Consider the following 17,069-nt stretch of genomic DNA (forward strand, 5'->3'; position numbering starts at 1 on the left):
TTTCAGCTAATCTGTTTCCCTGGCTGCCTGTACATCTCCCTCCCCTGCATAGTTACTTATTTGGTGTGGGGCTCCAGGTTTCTACACATGGCAGGGTAGTCCTGGGGAGTTTTGTTATGTCAGGGCACAGAATACTGCTATCCTGACAGTTTTTAAGTCATTGTCTGGACGTGGTGGGAAACTTGGGCAATTCATTATTGTTTAATTGCTGGGGGGCTGAATTGCCATTCTTTGTACACCTCGTTCTTTGGATTGTTCTGCTCATTTCGAATACTTTCTATGTGAAAGATGTAAAGGCTTTATAATTTTCCTCTTCTATGATGAAGAGATGTTCTTCTCCCCTGGGAAGGGAGCCAATCTGTGCTATTAGCTCTGTTCTCAAGATGTCATATATTATACATTCATATAGAATGTGTGCCCAGTCTTCACTCTCACCAGTTTGGGTCATCAGTCAGCCCTAAGGAGGTTAGTTTTGCCTTTAGGGAGTCATGACCTGCCAATATAAATGATGTAAAAAGTCCAGGGGCATACCACTTAGGTAGCTTTCTTTGGTTTTTTCAGGTGATATTTTGATCATGTGCTTTTGTGCCCATTCCTGCAGCTGCAAGAGGGTGGGCATTTCATCTTTGCTCTTAAGTCACTTGTGTGTTACCTTTTTACAAGGAAAATCATGACATCTGCAAAGGCCAGGCTTTCCACAAGGCCCAGATTCAAGGCCAGAAATTTGTCCAGAACAATATTCTAGAAGAAAGGGCCAAGGATTGAACCCTGCGGGCAGCTTTTATTGGCATTAGTAGAGGCACATGATGCAAGAAAGCAAGCTTGTGCAGCATCAGCCAAAAAAAAAAACTCTCCCATTTCACCCCTCCATTTGTTCCAAATACCTGTCCAGCCAAGCCTTAAATTTATTTAGGCTATCAACTTCCACAACAAAGGATGGAAGTCTGTTCCACCAACCAACTATCTGCTGGCTAAAGGCAAATTTACACACATCTATTCTACAACTGTCTTTCCTCAATTTGAATCTATGGCCCCTCAGGTGATTATTCTGAGCAAGGGGAAGAATCCCATCAGCATTGAGCATGCTTAAACCATTCAAGGCTTTATACACCTCCAGGGCTCCCACTCACAAATTTTAAAAAAACTTAGATTGCAACTTAAATAAACCCAAAAAAACCTAGTTTTCATCATATAGTATAGCAACACAAATAAGATAAAACTTACCGTGCAAAAATATCTTTTATTTAACTGTAATCAGAATTTTCATCCCATTCAGTTCCCTCCACATTTATTTTTTGAAGTTCTTTCATTTTTTTCAAACATTCTTCATATATTTTATGACAAGTTCCTTGTATGACTTCTTTTACCAATTCTGATTTAGGTTTCCATGTATAGCAGTTTTGATTACATCTATTTATCACCTGTTTTGCCATTAGTCGATTTTTCACAGTTTCTGGTTTAATGGAGTTTGTGGCTTTTGTTTTTATATGGTTTACTTGGGAGAAGATTCTTTCTACTCTTGCCGAAGAGTGAGGTAAAATAGCTAGACTGGTCATAAAGTAAGATAAAATCTCATATTTAGAATTATTAAAGCCATCTTTTACATTACGTAACAGATACCATAACTCAGGGATGGTTTTGTAAGAGAAATCTAAATCTTGATTTAAACGAAATGATCTCCATTCATCATCTAGAAGATCTAGTTTGTCTTCAGAAACAAGGTGAGGGAACTGCATTGCTAAATGGAAAATGGAGGATGGCGAATTGGCACGATCATGTATCACTGCTGGGTCAAGAACATTGAGACTGGCGATAATTCCATCATCATTTAGAGGAAATCTTTTTCTGATTTCCATACAAAGTTCAACAAGAAATTTTAAGCAATCATTTTTAAACCTGCTTTCACTGTCACCAAGTGGTGTTGAATTTAATAAGGCCATACAACAGCCTCCCAAATATATTTTATTCAGAGGCTTATGATTTATTGTATTGCTTGGATCAATTTCAACCAGCTTGCACGAAGTAATGACTTCTTCTTTTATGAAAAAACTAAGAATATTTTTATACTCAATTGAAACCACTGAATGAAGTAAGTGCAATCTGAAATGCTCAGATTGAAATTCAATATTCAGGCAGTTTATTTTCTCCAGTACATATCCTAAAAACAACAACATATGCTTAGTTCCTTTGGTGATCATAGTATTGTAAATATTTCCTGCACCATCGATTTTGTCAATTTTTGATTGAGACTGAAAATAAAGAACTAACACATCCCACTGCTCAATAATAATTTTTATTACATTGCCATGGGATAACCAACGTGTTTGTGCTAATTTGGGGATTTTATGCTTAGCAGTATCTACAACATCTTGAATCATTTTGAACTTGTTTAATCTTTTACTACTATGGGAAAAATAACAAGAGATATCTTTTATAAATATTTCTAGATATGATGGCAGTACCTTGACTGAATGACTAGCACATAATGCAAAAGAATGGCAAACACATGCCATTATAAATACTGATGGTACATACTTTTTTAGCAATGACTGGAACCCACTCTTAGTACCCATCATAGTGGCACAATATCACTTCCAAAGCCAACAAGATTACTTATTTGAATGTTTTTTTCTATGAAAAGATCTCTTACAGCTTGATAAAGCCCTTCTGAAGTACCATTTTCGACACAAACAGTGTCAAGTAACACATCTACAACATCAAGTTTTTGAATATCAAAATATCTAACAAACAACAGCTAGAACTTGAGATAAAGATAAATCTGTACTTTCATCTATTATCATTGAAAACTTGTTGTTTCTGCATTGTTAGAAATGTATATATTTTCATGATAGGCTATGCCATCTTGTATAAGATAAGAGACTTTAGTCGCCTTCATCTGAACTTGTTTTGCAATATTGCTATCATGAAATGCTTTCTTACATGCTTCTATAAGGTGATCACATTGCGCAAATGGAATATTATGCTCAGAAATGAGTGCAGCAATTGTTAACTCTGCCTTTGCTACTACTTCATTCTCAGTAGGTTTACGTTTTGTGAAGAACGTGTCTAACGTTGAACTTGTCTTAGCAATATCTGCACTTTTTTTTTTTTTTTAACTGTATTTTTATGCACTAGTAACATCGATTTATTGGCATTCTTTAATTTCATTTCACAACAAATACAGTAAGACGCACCTTTTTCATTACTGTCTTCTTTCAACCAATCTTTAATTCCGGATCTTCTAACCATTCATTTCTAAAATTTTGAGTATACCACCATTTACTCATCTTTCTCTGTGGGGAACAAGTTTCAGACATTGTGGGCAATTTGTGGGTATGGCTAATTAGCAATTATCTTATTTAAAATGTTCTATAAAATAAAAAATAAATCACTAATCCATTAACATAAAATAGAAATAGTCACTACAATTTAAATTTATTATATCACTGTATGTAGTACACGCATAAATGTAAAAATCACACCAAATAATGCAATAATACCACAAACGATCACGAAAGACTGTGCAGTAAAGACCGCCTTCCGCCTGCTCAATAGGCTGTGCATACATGTTAGTAACACGAACATGTATGAACATGTAAGCGTAATTTCATAGTGTAGAACCCTGCGAAAACTTTGAAATCCTTTTACATTTGTAGTATTTTGTACAAGCACTTGAGATATTACAAATTATGATCAGTATTGTTAGAATATAAAATTAAGAAAATTGTAAACTTTTATTAAATGTATTAAATTTTATTGTATTTACAAGAAATAAAAATAAATTTTGACTTAAAATTAAAAATTACCGAAAAAAACCCAGATAATGAGATATTTTTGTGAAAAAAACCTATCAACCCAGATGACAATCAAAAAACCTAGATCTGGGTGGAAAAACCCAGGAGTGGGAGCCCTGTACACCTCTATCAGATCACCTCGCTGGTGCCTAGTCTCCAGACACTGTAATTTGCAAAACTTAAGCCTTTCTTCGTAAGAGCAACCCTTTGTTCCATTGTTGCCCTTCTCTGTACTTGTTCCAACAGCTCTACATCCTTCTTAAAATGAAGCCTCCAGACCTGTATACAGCATTCAAGGTGTGGCCTGACCATTGCCTTATACAAGGGGATAATCACCTCCTTATCCCTGCTAGAAAAATTCCTGTATATCATTGACAAGACAACATGAAGGCCTACTCTTGCAGACCTTCTGCACTGCTCAAAAAACTTCATATATTCCTGCACAATTAACCCCAGATTCTTTTCGTTCTCTACCAGTCAGTGTAGTACCATAGAGTTGATACGTTACTCTGGGGTTACTGCTTCCCATATGTAGTACTTTACATTTGTCAATCTTAAAATTCATTTGCCACCTCTCAGCCCATCTGCTCAACTTTTCTAGATCCTGTTGCAGCAGCGTACTGTCATTAATGTCCTTAACAACCCTCCCAACCTTCGTATCGTTTACAAACTTGGACATTAAGCTTGAGATACATCTTCAATATCATTTATAAATAGAGAAAACAACAATGGACCCAACATTGAAATCTGCGGGACTCTACTAATACCATTAGTCCACGATGAGCAGTGACCATTGATTACCACTCTCTGTCTTCCATGTCCAACTGTATCAAAAGCCTTACTAAGATCCAAATATATGATATCAAAGTTATTCCCTGCATCCAGTTCCTTTGTGACCACATCATAGTATCCAATCAAATTGGTCAGGCAAGACTTTCCCTTTAAAAAACCCATGCTGTGTCCGAGCTATCACTGAAGTCTTGTCTAGATGATCCTGCAGTGCTTCTTTTACGATTGCCTCCAGTAATTTTCCTGGAACAGAAGTTAAATTAACAAGTCTATAATTACTTGTGTCACCCTTTGATCCTCCTTTGTGAATTGGGGTCACATTTGCACATCTCCAGTCCATGGGTACCTCCCATGTGTCCAAAGAAGCTCACATAATTATGGCTAAGGGTTTGCTTACCTCCTCTGTTGCCTCCTTTAATATAACTGGATAGATCGCATCCACCCCATATGCTTCCCTTTTTTATGTTTATCTTCAACAATTTCTCCTCCACTTTCCTCTTAGTTATTACAAAATCATCTAGCTCACTGCCAGTTTACTTCACCTTCCTGAATAACTCCTCACGTGTGGATGTAGATGCAAAATACTCATTTAGTTTGTTAGCTACCTGAGCAGGATCATCAACAGTTGAACCATCAATATCCAGTGGACCAATCTGATTCATCCCTTTCCTTCTAGAGTTTACATAGGTAAAGAACTCTTTGCTGTTTTACTTTGCATCCTTTGCCAAATATTTCTCATAATCTGCCTTTGCCTGCCTAATCTCCTTTGTAACTTGGTTACAGATCAGCTTATAGCTATCATAAGATTCCATGTCACCCATTAATTTATATGTATCCAATGCATTTTTCTTCTCTGCCATATGTCTCATTAGTTCATCTGACATTCATTTAGGCCTAAACCTTGAACAATATTTCTTAGTTGTTATGTAAAGCCTAGTAGCTTCCAAGATTAATTCTTTGAATGCTTTCCATTTTGAATTTGCTTTTGGTAACATCATCAGTTCGTACCACCGTATAGAATTTAAATACGGTCTCAGACCACCATAGTCGTCTTTACGAAAGCAAAAGCCCTTTCCTTTAGCCCTGATGGTAGTTATCTCTTGGAGTAAATCTCACTTCAGCACACTGTGATCACTACCACCTAGTGGTTCCTTTATCTGCAGATTCTTAATGCATGAAGAATCACTACTGATGATCACAAGAGTATTACTCCCTCTAGTTGCCTCCTGAACATGCTAATGTACAATCATCCAATAAATCCACAAAAGCCTTGCTAGTGTGTGAATGACCAACCCAAAAATTCCAGTCAATATCTGGGAAATTAAAATCCCCCATTATAAGAGACTCTGATTTACTGGCCCACTCTATTTCCCTGTACAGTTTCTTATTATACTCATCAGAGTCATTAGGCCTATAACACACTCTCAATTTTGATCTCCCAATGCTTAAGTCACACCAAACTGACTCGACACTGCACTGTCCAGCGATGTCGACTGGCTTCACTTCCTTGGATTTTATGTGTTTCTTAACTAATAGCATAACCCTTCCTCCCTTCCAATCCTGTCTATCCTTTCTGTACACATTGTACTCCCCTAATTCCAGTTCTGCATTCCTTATGTCTGTGTGACACCACGTCTCTGATATCCCAACAATTTCTACCTTTGATGTTTTGAGCAATACCTCAAATTCAAATTTATTTACCAAACTCCTAGCATTGGTGTATACACAAGTATACATGCACCTGTTCCTATTCTTAGCTACCCTAACACAACCCATGTTTTATCGTACCGCAATGATTCCCAGCAGTCTCTGAAATACCCTGCATCTTGTTTTCCAAACTGCTGCTCATTCCAATAGAAGCAGTGCAAGAATCACTTTCACCTCTGCCTGTGGCTACTGCTAATCTATTAGTCCTTGTATCCCCCCCAAGCTAGCAGTTTCCAACCCACTTAACACTGCCTCGATAGCATCAGCAAATATTCTTGCACCCTTTCTATTTAAGTGTATCCCATCCCTGTAGAAGCAGTCTCTCCTGTTATTCACAGGACATGTCAATTCCTGGAACCTTGTGTGTACTGAGACACTTTTGTCTGTAAGGTAGCTGTTTATTACGTTATAGAGGTTTTGTGGGGCATTTGCCTGGTGGAGTCTCCTAAAGACCCTACGCCACCAGAGTGAGTCAAATGCCCCAGCAAAGTCAATGGAGATTGCCAGCATATATTTCTCCTTTGTGTTTTTAACTGTTGTCAGTAGTAGTAGTAGTGGCATGTGATGCAAGAAAGCAAATGTATGATCTTATGCAGCATCAGCCAAAAAAAAAAAAAAAAAACACACCATTCCCTCCAAATGCCTGTCCAGTTCCTCCTTAAATTTATTCAACCTATCAACTTCCACAACGACAGATGGAAGTTTGTTCCAGCAATTAACCACCCACTGGCTAAAGGCAAATTTCCGCACATCTAATCTACATCTGTCTTTTCTTAATTTGAATTTATGCCCCCTTAGGTTCGTAATCTGAACAAGGGGAAGGATCCCATCAGAATTCAGCGTGATGAACCCATTCAAGGCCTTATACACCTCATTCAGATCACTGCGCAGGTGCCTAGTCTCCAGCCACTGCAATTTGCAGAACTTAAGCCTCTCTTGATAAGAGGATCCCTTCATTCCCCTCACCATCTTGTTGCCCTTCTCTGTACACGTTCAAGTAAATCTACATCCTTCCTAAAATGAGGCCTCCAGACCTGTATGCAGTACTCAAGGCGTGGCCTGACCATTGCCTTATACAGAGGGATAATCACCTCCTTTTCCCTGCTAGCAAAATTCCTATATATCATTGACAAAACCCCATGACCTGCCCTGCCAGCCTGTCGGCATTGCTCAGAAAACTTCATATCTGCCTGCACAATTACTCCCAGGTCTTTTTCATTTTCTACCACCTTAAGTGTAGTACCACACAGTTGGTACGTTTCTCTGGGGTTACTTTTACCCATATGCAGTACTTTGCATTTGTCAAGGTTAAACTTCAGTTGCCACTTCTTGGCCCATCTGCCCAAATTATCTAGATCCTGTTACAGTAGCACACTGTCATTAACAACGCTTCCAACCTTTGTATCATCTGCAAACTTCGACACTAAGCCTGATATACCTTCATCAATATCATTGATAAATATACAAAACCGTGGACCCAACACCGAACCCTGTGGGACTCCACTAATAACATTAGTCCAAGAAGAGCAGCACCCATTGATTACCACCCTCTGTCTTCTCCCACTTAACCATCCTTTTATCCATTGTAGCAACTTACCCTTAATACCATTCTGCTCCAATTTGTACAATAGTCTTCCATGCGCAACAGTGTCAAAAGCTTTCCTGAAATCCAAATATATGATATCAAAATTATTTTTTGCATCCAGTTCCTTTGTAACCACATCATAATATCCTATCAAATTTGTCAGATAAGACTTTCCCTTAACAAACCCATGCTGTGTCTGAATTATTGCTGCAGGCTTGTCTAGATGATCCTGCAATGCATCTTTAACCAGCGACTCCATTATTTTACCCGGAACAGAAGTTAAACTAACTGGTCTGTAATTACTCGTGTCACCCTTCGATCCCCATTTGTGAATTGGGGATACATTTGCACATCTCCAGTCCGTGGGAACCTCCCCTGTGTCCAAGGATCCTCTCATAATTATGGCTAAGGGTTTGCTTAGTTGCTTTGCCGCCTCCTTTAATATAACTGGATAGATCCCATCCACCCGAGGTGCTATGGAGGATGCCATGTGGTGCATGGCATCCTCCGTAGAGTTGCCCTGCTTAAAACCATACTGATTGTTGGAATGTAAACCTGCTTCTGTGTAATATTGGGCTAATCTGCTATATATTAGTCTTTCATATATTTTCCCTAGTACGGGGAGTAGGGCTATTGGTCTATATGATTTGGGATCAGTAGGAAGTTTTTCAGGGTTTTTGAGAATTAACCTTAACACTGCTTTTTTCCATATTTTTGCGAATATATCTTCTGTATCTGTCATACAGTTATTATATAGTGCTATTAATTTGTCTGGTGCTGTTTCCGTTAATTTTTTGATAATCTCAATCTCTAAAATGTCAAAACCTGGGCATTTATTGTTTTTGGTTTTAGATAGTGCTATTTCTAAGTCTTGTAGTGAACAGAGGTTCAATATTGGCATTGTCATATTCAGTGTTTTCTTTTATAATGTCCAGCTGGGTGGGGGAAAGATCCCCAGTTTCAGTTTGAATAATACTGTCTAGGATGTTATTTACAGAGTCCACCCAACACAGGGTTGGGGTTCCATCTGGTTTGACAGTGGTTTCTGAGACATCTCCTCTTGGCAGCTTGTTGGTCAACTATTCTGTAGACAACTCCCCAAGGGTTACTATTTCCAATGGTTCCACCAAGTACTTCCAGCATTCCTTTTTCTTATCTCTTACGAGGGCCGTATACTGATTCCTAAGAGTTCTATAAGAACCTCTCAGTGCATGCACCTCATTTTGTGCCCAACATGTTCTGGCTCTTTGAAAATTTCTCCTCGCCTAGTGCACCCTTCTCCTGAATATAGTCAGTTCAGGGCACCACCAGGGGACTGCCTGCTTCCTCGTTTTTTTCCATGGGATAGACAGGTCTGCTGTTTTTGTTAAAATGTTTGTCATAGTCAGTGCTTGCTTGTCCGAGCTACAGTTGCTTGATCTAGACCACCATTTTCCTGTTTTTGCAGCTGAGCTGCTGTATGTTCTGCAAAAATCTGCCAGTTTGCCTTTTTGAGGTTATACCTTTTGATATCCAACAAGGAGCGTTAGGGTGTTTGTAATTGCCTGTTTAGTTTGAAGGTGATGGCTCTATGATCCGATATGGTCCAGACTGGCTGGATACACTGGTCTGTAATTTTATAAGCTATTGAATTGGTCGCAAGAGTAACATTAATGTCACTCTCCCCCATGGTACTGCTAAAAGTTGAGAGGTTATTTGGTTGGTTTAGCACTTAAAAATGTGAGGAGGCTATATAGTCTGAATGTATCTGGCCATTGTGTGTGTGCCTGTTTTGTCTTCTGTACGGCTATGCCATAAGGCTGATTGGCAGTTGACATCAGCACACACACTATGTTATTTGCAGTAGGTAACAAGTCTGTGACTGATTGTAGGTATTCAATAGCTGGATTTATATCTTCACCTGGTCTAGAATAAAGTGAAATAGGGTAAAACTGTCCTACAGCACTGGCGCCGCCGTAGCCAGGTGGGCAGGAGCAGCGGTGGGAAGCACATGCTTCTTGATTAGACCGGGGTTCGAGCCCGTAACCACCAAATATGGAGGATGCGGAAAGGTCAGTGAATGACCACTACATATCCCCGGAGCAATATGGCCTTAGTTGCTAATGCTCCTAAAAACCAAATAACAAACGAACAAAACTACAGCACTGGTGATATGGGCACACACTGCCACTGGAGAGCAGAGGTGACCCACCTTTGTGACTGTAAGGTTCAGTATTTTTAACTACTGTTGTGTAGAAGGGACACCTGAGGTGTATTCTATTATTTTATAGCCCCTTGGGTATCCTTGAACCCTACCCATATGTGTGTAAGGCTCTTGGAGTACCAAGATATCTATATTATTTTCTTCCAACTTGAGTTTGATTTGATCTACAATGGCTCTTGCTCTTTGGGCATTCAATTGGACAAGATTTAGGGCTCTAGTCACATTTATATTTCAATCTGGCCCATAATTGGTCCTAGATTGTATAAGTTTTACCATTTTTTTTTTTTTTATAACAGGGGCATTTATCATCCCTGATACTCTGTGCATAGTCAGTCAGCCATGCTACTTTACAGGTAGCACATTTTGGCTGCTGATTTTTATTTTGGCAGTTCTTGTAATCGTGGGTTTTACCAATAAAGGCTTCAGTTCTACAAAGTGACTGCACAGTGGCCACAGACAGGGGAATTCTCATATTTATGACAGTTAAAGCACTGCTGTACAGGAAAGAATTCCCTGAATTTATGGCTGATCCAGCCAGCGTAGACTCTTTGCTGTCCTTGTAGGTTTTTCCAAATTCTGGGTGACACTTCCAGAGTGACAATGAATTGCCCATATCTTTTGTTTTTTGTATCTCTTTTTTAGAAGAAATTCTTTGGCAAACTCTTCCAGTTCCATTATATTGATAAAGTTTTTGTTCTAGAAATCCAACATAAGATCTCTTTCCAGAGTTGTCTCAGGGATACCAATTTTTATAATAATGTTCGGGTTCCTGCCCCCTGGCTTTTCTGTTTGCAGTCCCAGTTTTACTACCTCTGGGTTGGTTTCAATCTTTTTAACATCCTCTTTATTTGTTACTTCAATTCAAATTCCATTATCTTTTATTTTTCTCATGTTATTCACTTTTATTTCTTTCAAATGAGGTTTTAATTTTGTTATGACGGTACTACACTGACAGGTAGAGAACGAAAAGGACCTGGGGGTAATTGTGCAGGCAGATATGATTTTTTCTGAGCAGTATAGACGGTCTGCAAGAGTAGCTCATAGTGTCTTGTCAATGATATACAGGAATTTTTCTAGCAGGGATAAGGAGGTGATTATCCCCTTGTATAAGGCAATGGTCAGGCCGCACCTTGAGTACTGTATACAGGTCTGGAGGCCTCATTTCAAGAAGGATGTAGAGCTGCTGGAACGAGTACAAAGAAGGGCAACAAGGTTAGTGAATGGAACGAAGAGTTGCTCTTACAAAGAAAGGCTTAAGTTTTGCAAATTACAGTGTCTGGAGACTAGGCACCGGCGAGGTGATCTGATCGAGGTGTATAAAGCCTTGAATGTTTGAGCATGCTCGATGCTGATGGGATTCTTCCTCTTGCTCAGAATAATCATCTGAGAGGGCATAAATTCAAATTGAGGAAAGACAGATGTAGGATAGATGTGCAGAAGTTTGCCTTTAGCCAGCAGGTAGTTGGCTGGTGGAACAGACTTCCATCCTTTCTTGTGGAAGTTGATAGCCTAAATAAATTTAAGGCTGAGCTGGACAGGTATTTGGAACAAATGGAGGTGTGAAATGGGAGCTTTTTTTTTTTTTTTTTTTTTTTTTTATTTCTTGGCTGATGCTACATAAGATTGCTTTCTTCCATCATATGCCTCTACTAATGCTAATGCCTAAGTCTGCAGATGATACAAAAGTTGGCAGGGTTGTTAATGACAGTAATCATGGCAAACTACTGCAACAAGATCTAAAAAATTAGGTCGATGGGATGAGAAAAGGCAGTTGTTTAATGTTGACAAATGCAGGGTATATGGGTAGCAGTAAACCCAGATCAATGCACCAACTATGTGGTTACTACACTCAGAGTACTGAAAAATTAAAAAATCCTGGGGGTAACTGTGCAGTCAGATATGAATTTCTCTAAGCAATGCGAACAGGCTACCAGGACAGCTCGTGGGGTTTTGTCTATGATATAATGGAACTTTGCTAGCAGGGATCAGGAGGTAACTATCCCATTGTACAAGGCAATGGTTAGGCCTCATTTTTGGGTGGAGAGAAGAGCAACAAGGCTAGTGAAGAGAACAAGAGTGTGGTTTTACCAATAAAGGCTTCAGTTCTACAAACTGCAGCATCTGGAGACTAGGCACTTGAAAGGTGATCTTAAGTGTTTAAGGCTTTGAATGGTTTGAGCATGCTCAATGCTGATGCATTCTTCCTCTTGCTCAGATATGAGGGACATAAAATCAAATTGAGGAAGGATGGATGGTTGCATGATGGATGTGTGGAGTTTGCTTTAGCCAGTGGGTAGTTGATTGTTGGAACAAACTTCCATCTGTTGTGGAAGTGGGTAGTTTGAATAAATTCAAGGAAGAACTAGACAAATTATTGGGGTGGTCAGCAGGTGATGCAGAAGGGGTTTTTTTTTTTTTTTTGGCTGATACTTTATAAGTTTGCTCTCTTTCATGATATGCCACTAATAATAATAATAAAATCCTATAGGAAATATGTTACTATTTCACATTCAAAACTATAAAATGACAAAGATTAGGGGGGATATTTTTGCTGGGATAGCCAGTGTTTGATTTTTCAGAGAGACTACTGGGGATGTTCTACTTCTGGACAGATTCCGGTATAGGATCCCCCCTCTCACAAAACACTACATACAATGAATGGAACCAGAGTGGAATCTCTTCGATGTCACAGAAGAACACACCTGAATAAAAGTATATGAACCACTGAAAACTTGAAATACCACAGATAAGAAATTTTAGTGTTTAGAATATTGCCCATGAGGCTTATGTACCAGTAACATAACTAAAACACTGCAAATCCCACAGTAGAGTGGGGAAGAAGGGTTCAAGTGCTCAAATGCAATTTACAATTCGTATAGGAAAGCTGAGTACACTCAGGAAATTAAAACTAAATAACTAACAACTATTCGCTTACCAATAAGCTTTCGGACATTTTGTTTTGGAGAAGCAATTTCCTTAACTTGTCCCTGAAGAATTTCTTCTTTCTTTTCATCTAGACTAGGATATCCATGTTTCTGTAAGCATTCTTTTACTTCATGTATAATCTGTAGACCTACATCTGTTAAACTGTTCTGCAATTCAGGTTCACTAATAATAGAATGAAAAACACTTTTTAGGTTCACTAAAGAAAGGTTCTCAGAAAGCTTTTTGTATTTCTGATTTTTTTTTTTCATGCTCTTTGTTGTGCATAATAAAAATTATAAAGTTTTGCCTTGAGAAGAGTGACACTATTCTAAATACATAACAGTTTGTGGCTCCTTGTCAATAATCAAAAATTGAAAACTTAAAAAATTAACTGACACTTAAATGATTGATACAAATTAATTTTAAGAAATTTTGTTGTTGTACGTCCCTTTCCTTAAGCACATGCCTTGATGGGTGATAAGTTGTTGTTGTTGTTGTTGTTTGGTTTTTAGGAGCATTAGCAACTAAGGCCATATTGCTCCGGGATATGCGGTGGTCATTCCCTGACCTTTCCGCATCCTCCATATTTGGTGGTGACGGGCTCGAACCCCGGTCTAATCTAGAAGCATGTGCTATGCACTGCTGCTCCTTCCCACCTGGCTACGGAGGTGCCTGGTGATAAGTTGCCTAGGGAGCTGTTAGCTGTATTGTCTGTTGGAAAGGTTCAGTCTAAATGTCAAAGACAGCAGAAAGCAGATTAGTGAGAGAAACCATCCAACTTGTACCAAAGCAGCTGTTAATCTCTTGATGGTCTGGAAGATCAATCCCATGATGTGAAATAATATTTGGGAGTTAAAATTGAAAATCCTGGCTTTTCTTAAAATTGTTAGGTAAATTCTGACTATGGAAAGATTCCTTAATCTATTGCTGATCACATAGGGATAATTTTGGAACCCCCCCCCCCCCCACATTTTTTTTTTTTTTTTTTGCTCTGGCTTTACTCTTAAGGCCACTGTGTCTACTCTGGAGTAACTTCAATGGTAATTTTCTCCAGTTTTCCTATTTAAAGTTCTCCGAAGAGACCTTCTATATTTCACTGCCAGCAGGTTAAATCTTTTGGTGTTATGGAAGCAAATGTCATGGCATTGACTGAAGAAATGAGAGGCAGCATCTGAGGATTTTAAAATTCAGATAGTAGTTGTACACAACAATTTTAAAATTCAAAGTGTTCAAAATCCAAACAATTTCAACAAAAGGCTCTAAAAATTAATAATTTATAGATTAAAATTTTCAAAAATAGCATTATTAACTGCATCAAACACAAGCAACAAGTTTCACTGTGTGACTTTTTAAAATGCTACCTGCCTAAAACTATAAAAAAAGAATGTGGGAAATTCACCTATTTTCATCAGTGATGGTTTGGTGGGTGTGAGCTTTGTAAGTTTCACAGACCTAAATTTCAGCAAACAAGGAGTTAAAATGGCCTTGAAAGTATTTTAGAGAAATCTATTTAACACTGTATTCCAGAGAGGTCAATGGATCTTTCAAGCAGGATTCAGGCCATGGCTAAGACATCACACAAACATAATTTTCAAGCCATGTCTCACATTTTCATCTTCCATATAGCCTTTTTTGGGAGTACCACCCCCCAAACATTGAATCACAGATAATGAACAGATTAAATTTGTGGCATACCACAAAAGAATCCTAATAATGGCCATCTGAAGCAGTCACTAGTCCATACCGCCAACTTTTAAAATCAAAGAACAGAAGGGTTTTAGATTTGATCCAACTTTATCCAGAATGCTCCAGAACTGGGTTCTGAAGGTGGTCTCAAGCTTTTCTTCCAAATTAATGATAACTATTTAAAGCATGTCATACAGTACAGTGGGTAAATTATGCTTGTTGTAAGTTGACTAAAATGCATCATGTCAACTTAAGAAAAATCAATTATTACAGTGCAGTCACATCACTCAACAAATTCAAAGTAACCTGACCTTTCACAGAAAAATTCTCTTAAAAAATGAAACATTTAAATAACCTTATTTTTTTTATATATATAACAACAGAATACAGAGCAAACTACCCAATAACCATTAACAACAATGGTGCATTAAACTGAACTTGAGTCATTAATACTACTTACAAAAAAAAAAAAAAAATCATTGATATTAATATATTAAAAGTAAAATCTTTATTATAAAAATCAAATATATAACATATCTAACAAAACACATTGAAGTCCAAGTATATGTGACAGTCACTGTCCAGAAATTAGTGCACAGTAAAGGGGTTCTGAGTTTAAGCCTGTATGCTGATACAAACGAACTAGAAAACTCTGTCTGACCTTATTTCAGTATATTTTCAATCATAATGAATATGTAAACTCTTCTGCCTACAGCCATCTTGACAATAAATTGAAATTTAATATTTTTACCTAATCTTGTAAAAACTTACTTATAACATGATAAAGTGACCTAAACATGATATAGTGACAGCAAATGGTCACTATATCATGTTTAGGCTAAATATGAGCAAAGCTGCCTAATTGCCTTTTAAGTTTTTAAGTTCTTTAGTTAAATCTGGTAGATCCATAACTGAGAGAGAGAGAAAGAAAAACATCTGTGAAATAACTAACTAACTTAACTAAAAATTAAAGTGATCCAAAAACTGAAAGAAACACCTGATTATCAGAAGGAAGAATGAAGAAAAATAAGTGAGGCCTTACATACGTCAATCTGATCTCCTCTTACATGGCTTGTCAAATTCTGCCATCTACACCTAAGCTGTTCTTCATTGTCTTGTAAAGGGGGATAACGACATCCTTCTCCCTACTAGCAAACATAAGGCCTATAAATCACTGACAGGTCACTGTACATTCCTAGCCACCTATTCACATTTCATTAGAAAATTTCATGTCAAATTGAATCATAACTATATTTTTTTTTGAAAAAGTCCTGAACCACTTTTAGCTCCTCTTCTCCTAGCTTATATGTGACTCCAGGATTTCTTTTCCCCAAATGTATAACCTTACATTTAGAAGCATTAAACATTGTCATTTTTTGGACCACGTGCAACCAAAGTCTTTCTGAAACAATATGGCTTGGCTAAGATGTTAACCAACCTTTCTACCTTCAAATCATCAGCAAACTTTGACAGTTAACTTTGTATACCTTCGTCAACATCATTTCTGAAAATAAGAAATAAGAGGATACCCCACTTGTTACCTCAGTCCACCCAGAAGACTGGCCGTTTATGAGAAACTGCTGTCCCTTATCATTTAGCCAGCCTGCAATCCAGCATAGAATCTTACCAGTAACCCCAACTTCTTTCAGTTTATATAGCAGCCTACCATGAGGGACCATATCAAAAGCTTTAATAAATTCTAGATATATTATGTCAAAATTGTTACCTACATCCAACTGCTTAATAACTACATTCAGAGTAATATACTAGGTTGGTTAAGAATGACCTCTACTTAAAAAATCCATGATGGGATCTATTCTAGATCTTGTCAAGGACCATCTTGATGAGATCATCCTTATCAAGATGGTCCTGAATGGCATCCTTAACCTTAGACTCCATGATCCAACCACAGATGTCAAACTCACAGGCCTAGTTACCTACCTCCTTTTTGGCACTACCTTTGTGGATTGGGGAAATATTAGCACTTCTCCAGTCCGAGAGAACCTTCATGAAGTTTGGTAACAATTTCATTACCATTCCAATTATTTGATATACTCAAAAGCAGCCTTTTTAATTACAACTGAATATATACCACCTTTCCCTCCTTTAATCTTAGTAGCTTTTCTAACAAGTTCTTGTCTGAGATTATTAATCACTTATTTTACACTAGTCTTATAGATTAAAATGCCTCTGAGTTTCAAGCTTGCTTTCAACTTTAAATGAACTGTTTACAAACATATCAAAAAATAAATTCTATTAAAAACAACTGCAAAAGCCATTTATTGTAGTACTGTGTGAATTTCTCTCATTCTGATTTCAGATCCTTTCTCCTCGAATTTAATATGCAAGAAATTCCTCTTTGTCCTCTTTAACAAAGCTA

General features: G+C 37.8%; 1 protein-coding gene across 3 annotated transcripts in view; it reads right to left on the bottom strand.

The window, feature by feature from the left end:
* LOC150089194 (T-complex protein 11-like protein 1) overlaps nucleotides 1-17,069 on the bottom strand; it is a 177,383-nt gene that overhangs the window by 15,338 nt on the left and 144,976 nt on the right. For all 3 annotated transcript variants that reach the window (XM_090388342.1, XM_090388351.1, XM_090388335.1), the window contains exon 9: nucleotides 13,014-13,186. In XM_090388342.1, the coding sequence (XP_090244468.1) occupies nucleotides 13,014-13,186 (173 nt within the window). The remainder of the gene's footprint in view (nucleotides 1-13,013; nucleotides 13,187-17,069) is intronic.

Source organism: Mastigoproctus giganteus, chromosome 2, assembly GCF_048544385.1.
Source record: "Mastigoproctus giganteus isolate SK-2022 chromosome 2, ASM4854438v1, whole genome shotgun sequence".
Taxonomy (NCBI): domain Eukaryota; kingdom Metazoa; phylum Arthropoda; class Arachnida; order Uropygi; family Thelyphonidae; genus Mastigoproctus; species Mastigoproctus giganteus.